Raw genomic sequence first — 19,137 nt, forward strand, 5'->3', positions numbered from 1 at the left:
TGCTTTTTTCTCCAACATTATGCATCTGTATGGAAGAGCATAGTCCCAGGTAGACTTCCACTTTCTGCTGCTTGGACTCCCCCATCTGTAAAGTACCGGGTCAAACCAGCGCACCGTGTTTCCATAGCCTAAATCAAGTGGGGCAGGGAAGGGACTAAACTGGAAATTAGAGATAGAGAGAGGTGGTGGTGGAGTGGAGTGGAGTGTAATAGTGGTGGGGAAGTGTGTGAAACAGGGGGGGGCATTCAATGCGGACATGTTTGCATTTGCTACGAGAGTAAATGCCAAACACTGAAGGGTTGCAAAGGATTTGCCTTTATTATGCCCCGCTACAGGTCTTAGACGAGGGGAGAGAGAGAGAGAGAGAGAGAGGAAAAAGTAGTTGGTGTGGTTGTACTAAATAGTAGGGGAGGAGTTGTTGAAGCTATTTTTGCTTCTCCGTGGCTCTTCTCCGGCTCACATCGTGGATTTGTATATAACTCCAGGGGTGTTTTCTTTGTTGATAAGTTTTTTCTGTCTTTGGGCTCAAGACTGGGTGTTCCAGGGTCTTAGAATTTCTTATTTCCATTTTGTTTTCCTGCGTTCTGTCCAAAGAATCAAATGGAAATGTGTTTTGGGAGTATCTGAGATCTTTCCCTCGTAAAAATCCAATCTTTTGGTTGTAAAATTTGGATTCCGGGCTCATTAACTCTTGGTGGAGGATATTTTGTTCGTTTATTTTAATGGATATTCCATAATGTTGGTGTTGAATTTGAATTGAGGGAGCCTGCCCATGAAGGATGCTAAAGCTGGAATTTCTCTGATCGCCGTTAAAGGTCTGCTTCTAATAATATGACACTTTTTTTTCTTTTCACTTTTTTTTTTCCTCTGCTTTAAGACCAAGAGTTGTTGATCTCTCGTTAAAGTTCTGGGTCTTAAAGGAATGTTCATTGATTTTTTTTTTATTGCTTTGAATGTATGAAAGGTGATAAAGTAAAGGCATCTCAGCAGTAGACCTAAAGTTTGAAATGTATGTGACTGAGACTGAACTTCTGCGGCAAACGATTTCATTTTGAAAAGGAAACAGGAATCCCATTTGCTTTGCGTTCAAGGTTGAGAGATTGGCTGTGGGAAGAGAGGTAGATAGGCATGCATATGTCACTATGGAAGCCTATAACCCACTGTGCCGCCATAATCATGGACAAGAAGAGCAGGAGGAGGGAAGGTCCTGGTTTGACGGGAGAAAGGAAGCGAAATCCCTCATCGATTCTTCGGCAATTGCAGGAGAATAAGCTCAGAGAGGCTCTTGAGGAAGCATCTGAGGCCGGTTCCCTTTCGAAATCCAAAGATATTGATTCCTCGGAGCCTTCCAACCAAGCGGGTGGTGGTCTCGGGCGCTCTAGATCCCTTGCTCGCCTCCATGCCCAGAAAGAATTCTTGCGTGCCACGGCTCTTGCGGCGGAGCGAAGCTTTAGCTCAGTGGAGCTCCTTCCTAGCTTCCGGGATGCCTTCAACAAGTTCCTTATGGCGTACCCCAAGTTTCAATCCACGGAAAAGATTGACCAGTTGAGGTTGAACGAGTATGGCCACTTAACAGAATCGTCCGCAAAGGTATGCCTTGATTATTGTGGCTTTGGCCTCTTATCTTACCTTCAAACTCAACAATATTGGGAGTCATCGGCATTTACTTTGTCGGAGATAACTGCGAATCTGAGCAACCATGCCCTTTATGGAGGTGCAGAGAAAGGTACCGTAGAAGACGATATTAAGTGTAGGATTATGGACTATTTGAACATCCCTGAAAATGAATATGGACTTGTTTTTACTGTTAGTAGAGGTTGTGCGTTTAAGTTGCTTGCTGAGTCTTACCCTTTCCAAACAAACAAGAAGTTGTTGACCATGTTTGATCATGAGAGCCAGTCCGTGAATTGGATGGCTCAGAGTGCCAAGGAGAAAGGTGCTAAGGTTTCAAGTGCTTGGTTTAAATGGCCTTCCATGAAACTCAGCTCCAGGGAGCTTAGGAAAAAAATTGCGAATAAGAAGAGGAGGAAGAAGGATTCTGCAGCTGGGCTTTTTGTATTTCCTGTACAGTCAAGGGTTACTGGGGCCAAGTATTCCTACCAGTGGATGGCACTTGCTCAGCAAAACAATTGGCATGTATTGCTTGATGCTGGTTCATTGGGTCCTAAGGACATGGATTCTCTTGGGTTGTCCCTCTTCCGGCCAGATTTTATCATCACCTCGTTCTACAGGGTATTTGGCTCTGACCCAACTGGATTTGGATGCCTTCTGATAAAAAAATCTGTGATGGGAAGCCTGCAAAACCCATCCGGGCATACTGGGTCAGGAATGGTGAGGATTCTCCCGGTTTTTCCTCATTACCTTAGCGATTCTGTGGACGGCCTTGATGTTTTGGCCGGAATTGAAGATGATGCATTAAATGGAAAAGAAGAATCAATGCCTGAGACACATGGGGGGCCACAGATGCCTGCCTTTTCAGGTGTATTCACTTCCAATCAGGTAAGGGATGTCTTTGAGACAGAGATGGAACAAGATAACAGCTCGGACAGGGATGGGGCTAGCACCATTTTTGAGGAGGCTGAGAGCATTTCAGTTGGTGAGGTTATGAAAAGTCCAGTTTTCAGTGAGGATGAATCGTCGAACTATTCATACTGGATTGATTTGGGTCAGAGTCCATTCGGCTCTGATGGTTCTGGCCAATTGACAAAACAGAAAGCAGGGTCACCCTTGCTGCCATCGTGGTTTTCTGGCACAAGAAGCAACAAGCAAATCTCTCCAAAACCAACTTCAAAAACATTAAAGAGCCCAATATATGATGACAGGAGGGTAAACCTCAAACTGCATGAGGATCCTATGTTGTCCTTTGATGCAGCTGTTTTATCAATGTCTCAGGAGCTTGACCGTATCAAGGAGATTTCTGAAGAAGAGCAGTTTTCTGTAGCCGATGCCTCTGAAAGTAGTAAATTTTATGCAGAGACTCGGCAAGTTGAGATCCAAGAGCCTGAAATTATAGAAGATCTGGTTCAGAGTGATACTAAGTTGAGATCTATTGCAAATGGATCCAGATTGAAGAACCAGAACTGCAGCAATTGGCATGATAATCGTGAGAATTCCTCGACCTCCAAAATATGTCAAGATATGAAAGACAGCGCAATAAGAAGAGAGACAGAAGGAGAGTATAGACTGCTTGGAAGGAGGGAGGGGGACCGATTTGCTGGTGGTAGATTCTTTTGTCTAGAAGACGGGGACCGGGTTGCAAGCATGGGTCATAGGGTGTCTTTTAGCATAGAAGACAACCACAAAGAAGGTCCGAGCCACTTGTTTGAGTCTGGAGAAGTATCTGGGCCTACCCTTGTTGATGATGATTCTGTCAGTGATGGAGAATATGGTGATGAGCAAGTGTGGGGAAGGAGGGAGCCCGAGATAAGTTGTCGGCATCTTGACCATGTTAATATGCTGGGTTTGAATAAAACTACACTCAGGCTACGGTATCTAATCAATTGGCTTGTTACCTCATTACTTCAACTTCGGTTACCTGGCTCAGATGAAGGAAAAGGAGAGCCTCTTGTGCAAATATATGGCCCTAAGATTAAATATGAAAGGGGTGCGGCTGTAGCTTTCAATGTGAGAGAGAGCAGTGGAAGAGGGCTTGTTCACCCAGAAATTGTCCAGAAGTTGGCCGAGAAAAATGGAATTTCTATTGGCATTGGTATCCTTAGTCACGTTCGAAGAGTGGACAATCCAAAACAGCCTTGTGGATCTGACCTTGAGGATACAGACTTGTGCAAACCAATGGCTAATGGCTGCCAAGATGGTAAAAATGTGTTTTTCAGAGTTGAGGTTGTTACTGCATCTCTCAGTTTTCTTACAAACTTCGAAGATGTTTATAAGATGTGGGCTTTTGTGGCCAAGTTTCTTAATCCGTCATTTGCTGAAGGTGGTGAATTATCTCCAGTCCCAGAAAGTCCGGAAACTTAGGACTGGGAGCTTGTATCCATGTTTTAGTTTTATGTTCGAAAGCCCGCCAGTGCCTTTAGCTATGCAGGAGAGAACATGCTGGAGCTTGAACTTTCTGAGCTGAAATCTGAGACAGGGAAATAGGAGATGTTGAACCAAAGAGGATAGGTTGTGAAGGTATTTTTGTGGGGTCCTTTTTATTTTTATTTTTATTTTTATTTTTTATTTTAAAATTGCTTCATAAAAGCTTTTCCTTAGTGAGATGATGAATTTTTTCATTCTTCTTGTTATATCTATCAATGTATTATTATTATTATTATTATTATTTGCAATGTTTAAGTAGAGTTTGCTCAAAAATCATCTGAGCACAGGAAGTAATGGGGAATTTGAAAGAGAACTGACATTGGTCTGTAAACAGCTTCCAATATGTGCAATATATGTTAGATACAACTATATCTTGGAGAAGAAACTCAAATATCATGTTCTATTCTGTTTTGTATTTTTCCCGTGTGCCAATTTTTATTTCTTAGAAGAAATAAATAGATTGTTCTATGCTATCTTGTCCCTTTTTCCAACTTGTTACATTTTTGCTGATTTGGTCCATCGGGTAATGCATTGAGTTGATATTAACTTGATCACTACTATGAAATCTTGTAGAATTTTTCTCCCGTAGTCTAGCATAGGGCAGATTAAGGTGTAAGATGCTTCTGTGGAATGAGTAGCTTTCAAAATATTTCGTCTGGGAACAGAACAAGTGCATTCATCTGCAAACGGGTAGGTTTGGCTATTTGGTCCATTCAGAAACAAGTAGTTAGAGAATGGTTTGTCTTTGACTCCAATTTTGTCAGATCATGTGTTATTTTCGAGTTAGGCAGGTGGTTCGACTTGTCTATACTTTCATCGATCTATCTCTTTCCAATCGATTTTTTCATGTTAAATCAGACAGGTGGGCTAGAGCAAAGAGAAACCATTCAAGTTCCTTGAAATTTGAAAAGGAAATACCGCTGACATATGGATCATAAGCTATTAAGATTCCCTTTTAGATACAGCACACAGCCAGACTAGACTTGATCTCTTAAGAAATATGGAAGGGCCGAAAGTGGGGTTTGAAACTTGGTTGGACCTCGGCAAAGGAGACTGGTTCTGGCTTCCAAGGGAACTTGGCTAATTTCCTACAAAGATGGACAAAAAACACAAGGCTTGTTTTACATTGCGAATCTATCGTTACTGCTGCCTTTGTTATGCTTTTACCTCTTAGTAAACACGTAAAATACAATTGCTAACAAATGAGCTTCATGTCTTTTTTTCTTTTCCTTGGCTTTATGAACTTCTTGTCTGTTTTTGTAGAAAATAAGACTTCAAGAACTGTAACTTTTTGGGTACTCTCACTGAGAATTTTGTATATTTAAGTTGGCTTTGGCTTAGGTTCAATGCTTGCTAGAATTAGACCTAGTGGATGGGGGGATATGTATCCCTTAACAAGATGAAACATAGATGTTCTTCCTCCTACAGATCTAGTTCCAACAAAGTCAAATCCTTGAAGTGTATGTCAACCCAATTTTTTAAAGATATATATGATAATGACACCCAAGTATGCACGCAATCTCATTGCTTTTCTCAAGTTTTTGTTCAAACTCTCAACTCCGGATAGAATTTAAGCGGATCTTCAACATGCTATATGCAGCGAAGATGTGCTTTTCTTCTGCAAAAATCCCTCTAAAACCTATAAAAGCACTCCTTTTGTTGCAGTATGCATGGCAACAAACAAATCGAAGCGGTCTATACTACTATTCTCCTTAATTTATACTACTCACTTTGTTTCAGTGGCACTACACGTGACTTATTTAAAAAAAAATTAAAAATACAAACATAAGAAACAGAGATCATCTAGAATTTGATTCTTCCTCTTTTTGTGTTCTTGGGTTTCATTTTGTTCGCAATATATATTTTTAAATTTTTTTTAACAAGTTATGTGACAGCATGGATTGTGTTATCAAGTCAAAAGAGGCAAAATGAACTGTATAAATTTGAGGACATAGAAGCATTACTCCTTAATTTTTAGATTGGCTCAACTTATTTTATTATTATAAATTTTTTAATTCTAAAATAAAAATAATATTAAACAATAAATTTTAATAATATTTTATTTAATTTTTAATATAAACCTCAATCCATTTCATCTTTAAAAATAAATTAGCCCTGAATACTTTTTGTGGAAGCATTTTGACTTTTCTTAACCAAGTTTTAATTGTATTTCTGTACATATTGTATTGAATTTTTGGTTGAGATCAACGAACTTTCTTTTAACAGTCTCGTACGACTATATACTCAACCCCTCTCTCTCTCTCTCTCTATCTCTCTCTCTCTGTGTGAATAGACTGGACTGGGAATTTGAGTCTTTATGGTACTTTATATTAGAAATAATAATGAGCCACGGTAGCTTTAAACATTTTGGAAAGGAGGAAGGCAAAGCTTCCTAAATTGTCGGGTAAAATTTGGTTATTATCTTTTGTGTTAAATTTAAAATAAATAATAAAATATATATTATTTTATCAGTTTATATTTTTAGAGCAATTGAATATTTTATATAGTATCATTGTAGAGGTCTTAAACTTTAACTCTATACTCTATTTTATTTTATTAAATATTTTATGTGTTGAACTACCTATTAAGGAAAAGTCTGGTCCAATCATGAGGATAAGTATTATGATATAAAATAAATAATAAAATCTATATCTTTCCATCAGTTTAAACTCTTGAGATAAGTGAAAATTTCTTATTTTGCACTTCTTTTGAAAATAATGAATTGTATAATTATAATTGACAATATTTAAGTCGGTTTGTGAATAAGAAATATATACAACACGAAACATTAGGGTTAGTGTTGTGCATAATAGAGTTTGAGACAATTTGGGTCAACTTGAATATGACAAGACATTTAGAATTTGGTGTATGCATGTAAGCTTGATGTTGGATAGAATTAAGATCTCCTTGTATCTTATCATATTTGTATTAATTAATCCGACTATTTAAGGTACTTCAATGTTATCAACGTAGAATCCAAATCTGAATCTGTCTCATCACTTTGGCCTTTGGGTTTTCATCATAAGTTTTTCGAAAACTTTGACTTTGATGATTACTTTATCTAATATTTATTGATATACAAAAGTCAAAAGATTATTCTAAATTAAAAGGTTCTCACTTTTCAATAATTATGAATCTTTGAAACTCACTTAATCATCACATGAAATACTTTTGCCATTTAATTTCATTAACAGTTAGGACCAAACAGTTACTAAAATTTTATTCATGCATCACTAAGCTCGGTTTGAATTGAGAGGGGCTCTCAACTTATCTTATCTCATCATTATAATTTTTATAAATTCTCACACAAAATATAATGAATAATTCAACTTTTTTAAATTTCAAAACAATAATAATACTAAAAAATAATATTATAACAATATTTTATTCAACTTTTAACTTTCATCTTAACTCATCTCTTCTCAACTTACAATCCAAACCTAACCTAAAACTTTTCAAAAACAAAAACTTTATGTGTAGTCATTTTTACGTACTCCTTTCTACTATACTAATATGATTGACTATATCATTTTTTTAATATAAAATAACTATTTTAGTCTATCACATCAGAAGAGTATGCAAAAAATATACAAAAATAATAGTATATAGCATAACTCGTTTATCGGTGGCGTTAAAAATTTAATGTCCCTAATAGAGTTTATCTTTTTTAAAACTATTGAATAATATAACATATTGGCCTTGGCCACATGCCAAGCATGGACATTATGAAATTAGCAAAACGTGCTTGTTATTGATTTTCTAAAAAAAAATTATAATTGATTTTTTTTAACTTTTATAATTTTTTTATTAGTACTTTTAATTTTATAATTTCGAGCCATTTCATCCGTGTGGATTCAAAACACTTTGATAGAGAAGCACAAAATAATTGTGATTTTACATATTAACATCAAGAATTTTCAGGTCAAATCTTTAAATATCTTAAAAAATATAATCCCCATGGAGTAATCATGTTTACCTCCATCTCTGAAAAATCACGGTTTTTTCTTTCTTAATTCATTACATATTAATTTAACATTAAAAATTTTATGTACAGTCACTTTTACGTACTCTGTAATAACTTATGGAAGGACATACATATTTGCTGGTGATAGAAAAAAAAAAAAAAAAAAAAAGAGAGAGAAAAGTGTCACAATCTTATTGCGGTAGAAAATATGTAGGAAAAATTTTAAGGAATGCAAAAACCTAATCAATATATGTGTATAGATTAATGATATTATTTACAAGTCGATGCTTAGACACATAATTTAGCATAAGACATATTTTAGTATCAACAAATAAACTTTGAGTAATGATATATGTATAATTCTTTTTACAATTTTTTATAAAATCATGTAATTTTAAAGAGTTTTGTTACGTACTGGAAAAGTTAATATACATATCAATACTGATTTTTTCATATTCAAAATTTAAATTAACACTGTTTTTAATAAAATCTACTTTTTGACCAATCACATTAGATTGGTACATATATTAGTACGCAGTTGTTTTTATAACGAGATTTTTCCAATTTTAAATTGAACGTATTTCTATAAAGCGTTGTTACTTTTATAAATTATTTTATAAAAATATCTTCTTCTTTTTTATGAAAAATTGACTTCATTCATTTATAAAAAAAAAAATTACATCTATAACCAAATACATATAAAAAAATTTTCAAATTACAAACTAATTATTATGTTGAGAATTCTATTAATATATAAATTCTTTTGTGATTAATACGGTCTTAACTATCAAAATGGTCCCATCGAATTACAATTAAAATCAATGACAAATTTGGCGGAAGCTTCGCTTAAAAGAAATGGCCAAAATTAATAAATGAAAGCTTATTACTTTTCTAGTTTCTGGCATTCTGCTGCTCACAAGTTTACAACAACAGCAGAGCCAAGGAAAGCCATAGCTGTACGACACAAGCACCAGTTCTCTGGCATACTCAAAGGACTAGACGGCCTTTAGAGTTTAGAGTGCCACCATAACTTACCAACATGAATATCAATAAGGAAAATATTTTGTAGTAAATATAAAAGGATAATGTTATATACAGTCTTAAAATGTATAGTTTATAGTTATTTTTTTAAAAATAAATTAAAATTGAGGATTGTCATTAAAAAAATATATTTTTTTCATATAAATTCTAAATTTATTTTTTTTTAAAAATAAATATGTAGAGACTACACACTCTCGGCCTAATTTTTTCTCTAATTTTCCTTTCCTAGACAGTCAATTTCATTTATTGCGACACGTGGCAAGTATTTTGTTAATGGATACAATAGATGTGTAATATAAGAATCAAAATGATCGAAATTGAGAGTATAGGAATTGGAAAACACTACTCCTAGTCTCCTAATGAGATGTCCGCACTAACATCTTGTACTGATTTTTTTATATTTAATGATTAAAAAAGTATTTTTAATGAATTTAAAAAAAATGTTTAAAGAAGTTTAAAAGATATTTAAAAAAAAAAAACCATTACACACTTGGTGGCCACTCTCGGTGGATGTAGCATCATCCATAGGAATTAGAAGTCTAGCCGAGATTTGCATAGCAAATTGAGATAAAAGTTAAAAGTTAAATAAAATATTATTATTTGTGATGTTATTTTTACGTTTGAACGATTTTATTAAAATATCATAATTTTATTTCTTAAGTATATCTAAACTTATCTTAACATTCAAATACATTTAAACTCATCTTAAGTAAACTCTACAAAACTCATTTCATTATTTTAACTCACTAGTATTCATAAAAAATTCAACTCATCTCAACTCAGCTCAATGTCCAAAGCTAACCTTATATTTTTTTAACACTCCCTCTCATATATAAGTTCAAACTCAAGATGTCTGCTTTGATAACATATGAAGTTATTACTTCGTCGTAAAAATTTAAACCCATAGAAATAGTAAATTTATTTATTTTTATTTTATTTTCTTGACATAATATGCACTATCTTTTTAAGATTTGTCTACTTGGATATGTAGGAGGTGACAAACCATGAATAAGACTATGCTGATGGTTTCAAGCCTCACTATGGCTTGGAAGTTGTGACTTACCCCATGCAAGGCGTTTGCCAAAGCAGATTAAACCAACAAAAAAAAAAAAATAAAGTAATATTATATATAGTTATAGAATACGTAAATATTATATAATTATTTAAAAAAATATGATCTATTATTAAAAATTTTTTATTTTTTCATGTTGGTCTCGTATTTATTTATTTATTTTTTTAAATAATTATGCATCACTTATATAATCATGACTGCAATTATTATTTCTCATATAATAGTCAGTATCAAATGGTTAAGTAATATGAGAATTAGAGGAATAAAAGGTTTATGCAATTGTTAATCATGTAACATTAGCAATAATAACATCATAATTATGATGCTAGTAATAGAGAGTTGAAAGAGATGATAATCATATGAGAACTCGAAACATGTTATTGCAACGGCTAATAGCCTAATAGCAAATCCATCAATTATAATCATGGCCAATACCCACAAAAGGGCACGACTAATATGAACTTGCCATCTCTCATATTTGTTCATAAAAGATTTCTATATGGAAATTTCTTGCTAATTAATGCAAAAAGATTTTGAGAGAACTTAATTTTCGATTTTCTCGTACCGATCAAAAACCAATGTTGGGAACAATGAGAGAGAAATTAAATAAAGAGCGAATTCAGGTTTACGTGGTTCAACTAGTGTCTATGTTTACAAAATTGTAGAAAATTTTATTTAAGAAGATAAGTAAATACAAAACAACTACCGTACAAAAGAATAATACAATATATAATAAAGGTCGGATCGGATCAAAATTCTAAGTGTCAAAATTATAAACTAAGATCTTAGTGTCAAAATTCCAAAACATAAAACAGTTTGGTCAAAATTTTCCAAGAACAAGAAGAAGAATTTAGTGGATGATCAAAATTTCAAGTTGCAACTATGAATAAATGTGTTCTAACATTTTAATGCTTTGTTGTCTTTTTCCTTTCCGTTTTCAACTTCTGGTGGGGGTTAGATGAGTGGGTCTCTTCTCCCCACCACCTCTCTCTATTTAAAAAAAAAATAGTTTGTTCTATGGACCATGGGGAGAAGTAAACGCTAAAAGGTTAAAAACCATACGGAAGTCAAACCCACATTCGGACCTTCTCTCTCGTGCTCTCAGAGTCTCACCTACACGAAAACCCTAGCCTCCACTTGCCGATAGTTCCGCTTCGTCGTCTTCGTTCTTGTGCGCCGATCGAAGTGAGTTCTTCTCCTTCTCTCTCTCTCTGGGTCTTTGTTTTCATTCTATCTTTTGCTGTCTTTTAGTTTTCATATTATTTTAGTAGATCATAATATGAACCCAGTAACTGATTTCTTGAGTAGAGATTTGGTTTGATGATTGGAAATTATGGAAAGAGCAAAGGAAAAGGATTTGATAACTTAAACAAAAAGAAATTGATGGAGAGAAAGCAAATGGGTGTGCATCGGCCAAACACGAAATAAACGGCCACCAAAAGATCTTGTTCTCTTTGTTTTTTTTTTTTTCTCTCTCTTTGTTGATTTTAGGTTTGTTTTGATGAGAATGTTTGAATATTTGAGGAGTTTTTTTATGGGTTAGATCTATAATGTTTTTATGAGTATGTTTGTACACTCTGTAATGTTTTGTCGAATGGGATTTTTGGGCGAGCTTGTCGATTGGGTAGCAATATTTAGGTAGAAAAAAGTCAAACCCAGATAGAAATAGGGTTACTGTGGTGGTTCTGTTCTATGTGTTAGATGTGGTTCTGTTATCTGTGGTGGCTCATCTACAAGAGTGTTTGCCAATGTTCAAGTTCAGATTTGAAGCAATTTTTTAGGGTTTTTTTCTTTTATTACTTTGTTGATTTGGGTCTGTTTTTTGTTATTTTGTTAAACATGGGTATAAAGTATATACTGATATATGAATGGAGATGTTTATTTATTTATTTTTTAATTTTAGATGCACATACATTCAATTTATATTGAAATTTCAAGGGAGTATAGGATTAGGAAGGAGGGTAACTTGTTCAAGTAAACATGATCTGAAGTCAGAAACAGACCCATCCTTGCTCTTATGGTTTGTGATCTCCTACTTTAAAATCAAAGCTTGAGTACATATGTTTTTCCACAAGTCAAAATAGGCTTTAATCTGTGCATGCCTTGAATGCTCTGTTATATATGTTATAGAGGTTCTGGTCTTTCTTCTGCTTGAATTTTGAGGACTTCACTCATAATCTTTATGTAATTTTGAGAGTACTGAATTTATATCCATTTTGTTTTCCTGGGTTCTGTGACTTCTGTCCAAAGAATCTAATGGAAATGTGTTTTGGGAGTATCTGAGATCTTTCCCTCGTAAAAATCCAGTCTTTTGGTTATAAAATTTGGATTCTGGGCTCATTAACTCTTGGTGGAGGATATTTTGTTTGTTTATTTTCATGGATATTCCATAATGTTGGTGTTGAATTTGAATTGAGGGAGCCTGCCCATGAAGGATGCTAAAGCTGGAATTTCTCTGATCGCAGTTAAAGGTCTGCTGCAGATAATATGACACTTTTTTTTCTTTTCACTTTTTTTTTCCTCTTCTTTAAGACCAAGAGTTGTTGATCTCTCGCTAAGTTCTGGGTCTTAAAGGAATGTTCATTGATTATTTTTTTTTTATTGCTTTGAATGTATGAAAGGTGATAAAGTAAAGGCATCTCAGCAGTAGACCTAAAGTTTGAAATGTATGTGACTGAGGCTGAACTTCTGCGGCAAACGATTTCATTTTCAAAAGGAAACAGAAATCCCATTTGCTTTGCGTTCAAGGTTGAGAGATTGGCTGTGGGAAGTGAGGTAGATAGGCATGCATATGTCACTATGGAAGCCTATAACCCACTGTGCCGCCATAATCATGGACAAGAAGAGCAGGAGGAGGGAAGGTCCTGGTTTGATGGGAGAAAGGAAGCGGAATCCCTCATCAATTCTTCAGCAATTGCAGGAGAATAAGCTCAGAGAGGCTCTTGAGGAAGCATCTGAGGCCGGTTCCCTTTCGAAATCCAAAGATATTGATTCCTCGGAGCCTTCCAACCAAGCGGGTGGTGGTCTCGGGCGCTCTAGATCCCTTGCTCGCCTCCATGCCCAGAAAGAATTCTTGCGTGCCACGGCTCTCGCGGCGGAGCGAAGCTTTAGCTCAGTGGAGCTCCTTCCTAGCTTCCAGGATGCCTTCAACAAGTTCCTTACGGCGTACCCCAAGTTTCAATCCACGGAAAAGATTGACCAGTTGAGGTTGAATGAGTATGGCCACTTAACAGAATCGTCCGCAAAGGTATGCCTTGATTATTGTGGCTTTGGCCTCTTATCTTACCTTCAAACTCAACAATATTGGGAGTCATCGGCATTTACTTTGTCGGAGATAACTGCAAATCTGAGCAACCATGCCCTTTATGGAGGTGCAGAGAAAGGTACCGTAGAAGACGATATTAAGTGTAGGATTATGGATTATTTGAACATCCCTGAAAATGAATATGGACTTGTTTTTACTGTTAGTAGAGGTTGTGCATTTAAGTTGCTTGCTGAGTCTTACCCTTTCCAAACAAACAAGAAGTTGTTGACCATGTTTGATCATGAGAGCCAGTCTGTGAATTGGATGGCTCAGAGTGCCAAGGAGAAAGGTGCTAAGGTTTCAAGTGCTTGGTTTAAATGGCCTTCCATGAAACTCAGCTCCAGGGAGCTTAGGAAAAAAATTGAGAATAAGAAGAGGAGGAAGAAGGATTCTGCAGCTGGGCTTTTTGTATTTCCTGTACAGTCAAGGGTTACTGGGGCCAAGTATTCCTACCAGTGGATGGCACTTGCTCAGCAAAATAATTGGCATGTATTGCTTGATGCTGGTTCATTGGGTCCTAAGGACATGGATTCTCTTGGGTTGTCCCTCTTCCGGCCAGATTTTATTATCACCTCGTTCTACAGGGTATTTGGCTCTGACCCAACTGGATTTGGATGCCTTCTGATAAAAAAATCTGTGATGGGAAGTCTGCAAAACCCATCCGGGCATACTGGGTCAGGAATGGTGAGGATTCTCCCTGTTTTTCCTCATTACCTTAGTGATTCTGTGGATGGCCTTGATGTTTTGGCCGGAATTGAAGATGATGCATTAAATGGCAAAGAAGAATCAATGCCTGAGGCACATGGGGGGCCACAGATGCCTGCCTTTTCGGGTGTATTCACTTCCAATCAGGTAAGGGATGTCTTTGAGACAGAGATGGAACAAGATAACAGCTCGGACAGGGATGGGGCTAGCACCATTTTTGAGGAGGCTGAGAGCATTTCAGTTGGTGAGGTTATGAAAAGTCCAGTTTTCAGTGAGGATGAATCGTCGAACTATTCATACTGGATTGATTTGGGTCAGAGTCCATTTGGCTCTGATGGTTCTGGCCAATTGACAAAACAGAAAGCAGGGTCACCCTTGCTGCCATCGTGGTTTTCTGGCACAAGAAGCAACAAGAAAATCTCTCCAAAACCAACTTCAAAAACATTAAAGAGCCCAATATATGATGACAGGAGGGTAAACCTCAAACTGCATGAGGATCCTATGTTGTCCTTTGATGCAGCTGTTTTATCAATGTCTCAGGAGCTTGACCGTATTAAGGAGATTTCTGAAGAAGAGCAGTTTGCTGAAGCAGATGCCTCTCAAAGTAGTAAATTTTATGCAGAGACTCGGCAAGTTGAGATCCAAGAGCCTGAAATTAGAGAAGATCTGGTTCAGAGTGATACTAAGTTGAGATCTATTGCAAATGGATCCAGATTGAAAATCCAGAACTCCAGCAATTGGCATGATAATCGCGAGAATTCCTCGACCTCCAAAATATGTCAAGATGTGAAAGACAGCGCAATAAGAAGAGAGACAGAAGGAGAGTATAGACTGCTTGGAAGGAGGGAGGGGGACCGATTTGCTGGTGGTAGATTCTTTTGTCTAGAAGATGGGGACCGGGTTGCAAGCATGTGTCAGAGGGTGTCTTTTAGCATGGAAGACAACCACAAAGAAGGTCCGAGCCACTTGTTTGAGTCTGGAGAAGTATCTGGGCCTACCCTTGTTGATGATGATTCTGTCAGCGATGGAGAATATGGTGATGAGCAAGTGTGGGGAAGGAGGGAGCCCGAGATAATTTGCCGGCATCTTGACCATGTTAATATGCTGGGTTTGAATAAAACTACACTCAGGCTACGGTATCTAATCAATTGGCTTGTTACCTCATTACTTCAACTTCGGTTACCTGGCTCAGATGAAGGAAAAGGAGAGCCTCTTGTGCAAATATATGGCCCTAAGATTAAATATGAAAGGGGTGCGGCTGTAGCTTTCAATGTGAGAGAGAGCAGTGGAAGAGGGCTTGTTCAGCCAGAAATTGTCCAGAAGTTGGCCGAGAAAAATGGAATTTCTATTGGCATTGGTATCCTTAGTCACGTTCAAAGAGTGGACAATCCAAAACAGCCTTGTGGATCTGACCTTGAGGATACAGACTTGTGCAAACCAATGGCTAATGGCTGCCAAGATGGTAAAAATGTGTTTTTCAGAGTTGAGGTTGTTACTGCGTCTCTCAGTTTTCTTACAAACTTCGAAGATGTTTATAAGATGTGGGCTTTTGTGGCCAAGTTTCTTAATCCGTCATTTGCTGAAGTTGGTGAATTATCTCCAGTCCCAGAAAGTCCAGAAACTTAGGACTGGCAGCTTGTATCCATGTTTTAGTTGTATGTTCGAAAGCCCGCCAGTGCCTTTAGCCATGCAGGAGAGAACATGCTGGAGCTTGAACTTTCTGAGCTGAAATCTGCGACAGGGAAATAGGAGATGTTGAACCAAAGAGGATAGGTTGTGAAGGTATGTTTTGTGCGGTCCTTTTTATTTTTATTTTTTATTTTAAAATTGCTTCATAAAAGCTTTTCCTTTGTGAGATGATGACTTTTTTCATTCTTTTTGTTATATCTATCAATGTATTATTATTATTTTTTGCAAAGTTTAAGTGGAGTTTGCTCAAAAATCATCTGAGCACAGGAAGTAATGGGGAATTTGAAAGAGAACTGACATTGGTCTGTAAACAGCTTCCAATATGTGCAATATATGTTAGATACAACTATATCTTGGAGAAGAAACTCAAATATCATGTTCTATTCTGTTTTGTGTTTTTCCCGTGTGCCAATGTTTATTTCTTAGAAGAAATAAATAGATTGTTTTATGCTATCTTGTCCCTTTTTCCAACTTGTTACATTTTTGTTGATTTGGTCAATCGGGTAATGCATTGAGTTGATATTAGCTTGATCACTACTATGAAATCTTGTAGAATTTTGCTCCCGTAGTCTAGCATGGGGCAGATTAAGGTGTAAGATGCTTCTGTGGAATGAGTAGCTTTCAAAATATTCTGTCTGGGAGCAGAACAAGTGCATTCATCTGCAAAAGGGTAGGTTTGGCTATTTGGTCCATTCAGAAACAAGTAGTTAGAGAATGGTTTGTCTTTGACTCCAATTTTGTCAGATCATGTGTTATTTTCAAGTTAGGCAGGTGGTTCGACTTGTCTATACTTTCATCGATCTATCTCTTTCCAATCGATTTTTTGCATGTTAAATCAGACAGGTGGGCTAGAGCAAAGGGAAACCATTGAAGTTCCTTGAAATTTGAAAAGGAAATACCGCTGACATATGGATCATAGTAAGATTCCCTTTTACTTACAGCACACAGCCAGACTAGACTTGATCTCTTAAGAAATATGGAAGGGCCAAAAGTGGGGTTTGAAACTTGGTTGGACCTCGGCAAAGGAGACTGGTTCTGGCTTCCAAGGGAACTTGGCTAATTTCCTACAAAGATGGACAAAAAACACGAGGCTTGTTTTACATTGCGAATCTATCGTTACTGCTGTCTTTGTTATGCTTTTACCTCTTAGTAAACACGTAAAATACAATTGCTAACAAATGAGCTTCATGTCTTTTTTTCTTTTCCTTGTCTCTATGAACTTCTTGTCTGTTTTTGTAGAAAATAACACTTCAAGAACTGTAACTTTTTGGGTACTCTCACTGAGAATTTTGTATATTTAAGTTGGCTTTGGCTTAGGTTCAATGCTTGCTAGAATTAGACCTATTGGATGGGGGGATATGTATCCCTTAACAAGATGAAACATAGATGTTCTTCCTCCAACAGATCTAGTTCCAACAAAGTCAAATCCTTGAAGTGTATGTCAACCCAATTTATTAAAGATATATATGATAATGACACCCAAGTATGCACGCAATCTTATTGCTTTTCTCCAGTTTTTGTTCAAACTCTCAACTGCGGATAGAACTTTATCGGATCTTCAACATGCTATTTGCAGCGAAGATGTGCTTTTCTTCTGCAAAAATCCCTCTAAAACCTATAAAAGCACTCCTTTTGTGGCAGTATGCATAGCAACAAACAAATCGAAGTGGTCTATACTACTATTCTCCTTAATTTATACTACTCACTTTGTTTCAGAGGCACTACACTAGACTTATTTAAAAAAAATTAAAACTACAAACATGAGAAACAGAGATAATCTAGAATTTGATTCTTCTTCTGTGTTCTTGGGTTTCAAAGAGGTAAAATGAAGATATAGAAGCATTACTCCTTAATTTTTAGATTGGTTTGTTTTCACAAATCATTTCAACTTATCTTATTATTATAATTTTTAAAAATTTTAAAACAAAAATAATATTAAAAAAATAAATTTTATAATATTTAATTTAATTTTTAATTTTAATCTCAATTCATTTCACCTTTAAAAATAAATTAGGCCTGAATACTTTTTGTGGAAGCATTTTGACTTTTCTTAAGCAAATTTTAATTGTGTTTCTGTACATATTGCAATGAATTTTTGGATGAGGTCATCGAACTCTTCTTTTGACGGTCTCGTACGACAATATACTCAACTTGAATAGACTGGACTGGGAATTTGAGTCTTTATGTTACTTTATATTATAAATAATAATTAGACACGGTGGCTTTAAACTTTTTGGAATGGTGGAAGGGCAAGCCTGCCTAAATTGTTGGGTAAATTTGGAATGGTTGTCACCTTTGTTAAGATATAAAATATATAATAAAATATATATTTTTTATTAGTTTATATTTTTGAGACAAATGGATATTTTATATAATATCAGAGTAGAGGTTTTGGATTTAAATCTTGACTATAAGCTCTATTCTATTGTATTAAATATTTTATGTATTTCACGTGTTGGGCCACCCATTGAGGGAGAGTCTGGCCCAACCATGAAGGTGACTATTACAATATAAAATAAATAATAAAATCTATGTATTGTTATTAACTTAAACTTTTGAAATAAGTGAGATTTTATATTTTGCACCTCTTTCAAAAATTATGAAGTGCATAATTATGATTGGAAATATTTAACTCAGCTTGTGAATACGAAATATACAACACCAAACAATAGGGTTTGTGTTGTGCATGATAGAATTTGAGATAATTTGGGTCAACTCGAATATAACACGTCATTAAGGTCTTGTTTGGATAGTGAAAGAATTTCATCTCATTTCATATTATCTCATCTTATCATTACAATTTTTATAAATTTCTACATAAAATATAATAAATAATTCAACATTTTCAAATCTTAAAATAATAATAATATTAAAAAATAATATTTTATTCAATTTTTAACTTTCATATAATCTATCTTATCTAATCTCACTTTCCAAACCGCACTTCAGGATTCGGTGTATGCACGTAAGTTGATGTTGGATAGAATTAGGAACTCCTTGTATCTTACCCCCTCATAATGGCATCTATGAGATTTGGGTCGAAATAGGAGAGAGTATTTCCCAACAGACCATGACGATTCGGGCATCAATCAGTGTGATCTGGTTCCCCCAACAGTGGACTAGTGTGGCTATACAGTGTTGATGCGTACATCCATACTAGTGAAGGGAAAATAAGTGTAGAAAAAATAAAGAGAGATGAATACAAAGATTTATGTGGTTCAACATAATACCTACATCTATGGGCATTTGAGGAGAAGAAATCCATTATAATATGCTTATTATGGTCTCTCATAGCCTCTCATTTTTCATTGTACAATGAAG

At 35.6% G+C, this 19,137-nt stretch overlaps 2 protein-coding genes across 15 annotated transcripts; both read left to right on the top strand.

Annotated features, from left to right (window-relative positions):
- Positions 1 to 247: 247 nt before the first annotated feature.
- Positions 248 to 5,381, top strand: LOC122299212. 5 transcript variants are annotated; one of them, XR_006239626.1, is made up of 4 exons: positions 248 to 815; positions 965 to 4,134; positions 4,615 to 4,778; positions 4,900 to 5,381. XR_006239626.1 is itself a non-coding variant. In XM_043109286.1 (2 exons), exon 2 carries the CDS (start codon positions 1,129 to 1,131, stop codon positions 3,976 to 3,978), a length of 2,850 nt encoding a protein of 949 aa, XP_042965220.1. In that variant the 5' UTR covers positions 248 to 815; positions 965 to 1,128; the 3' UTR covers positions 3,979 to 4,452. The 5 variants fall into 5 exon arrangements, 1 of the variants encoding a protein (XP_042965220.1); XR_006239624.1 differs by having other exon boundaries at positions 4,615 to 4,731; XR_006239627.1 differs by having other exon boundaries at positions 4,615 to 4,731; positions 4,904 to 5,381.
- Positions 5,382 to 11,064: 5,683 nt separating this feature from the next.
- Positions 11,065 to 17,132, top strand: LOC122299047. 10 transcript variants are annotated; one of them, XR_006239529.1, is made up of 5 exons: positions 11,065 to 11,303; positions 12,536 to 12,589; positions 12,740 to 15,909; positions 16,370 to 16,533; positions 16,656 to 17,132. XR_006239529.1 is itself a non-coding variant. In XM_043108894.1 (3 exons), the coding sequence occupies exon 3, from the start codon at positions 12,904 to 12,906 to the stop codon at positions 15,751 to 15,753; it is 2,850 nt and encodes a 949-aa protein (XP_042964828.1). In that variant the 5' UTR covers positions 11,065 to 11,303; positions 12,536 to 12,589; positions 12,740 to 12,903; the 3' UTR covers positions 15,754 to 16,213. The 10 variants fall into 10 exon arrangements, 1 of the variants encoding a protein (XP_042964828.1); XR_006239531.1 differs by having other exon boundaries at positions 16,660 to 17,132; XR_006239528.1 differs by having other exon boundaries at positions 16,370 to 16,486.
- Positions 17,133 to 19,137: the final 2,005 nt, after the last annotated feature.

Source organism: Carya illinoinensis, chromosome 16 (assembly GCF_018687715.1).
Source record: "Carya illinoinensis cultivar Pawnee chromosome 16, C.illinoinensisPawnee_v1, whole genome shotgun sequence".
NCBI lineage: Eukaryota > Viridiplantae > Streptophyta > Magnoliopsida > Fagales > Juglandaceae > Carya > Carya illinoinensis.

Excerpts from the sequence above, each read along its gene's own strand:
- LOC122299212 (XM_043109286.1), top strand. The coding sequence starts at position 1,129 with ATGCATATGTCACTATGGAAGCCTATAACCCACTGTGCCGCCATAATC.
- LOC122299047 (XM_043108894.1), top strand. The coding sequence starts at position 12,904 with ATGCATATGTCACTATGGAAGCCTATAACCCACTGTGCCGCCATAATC.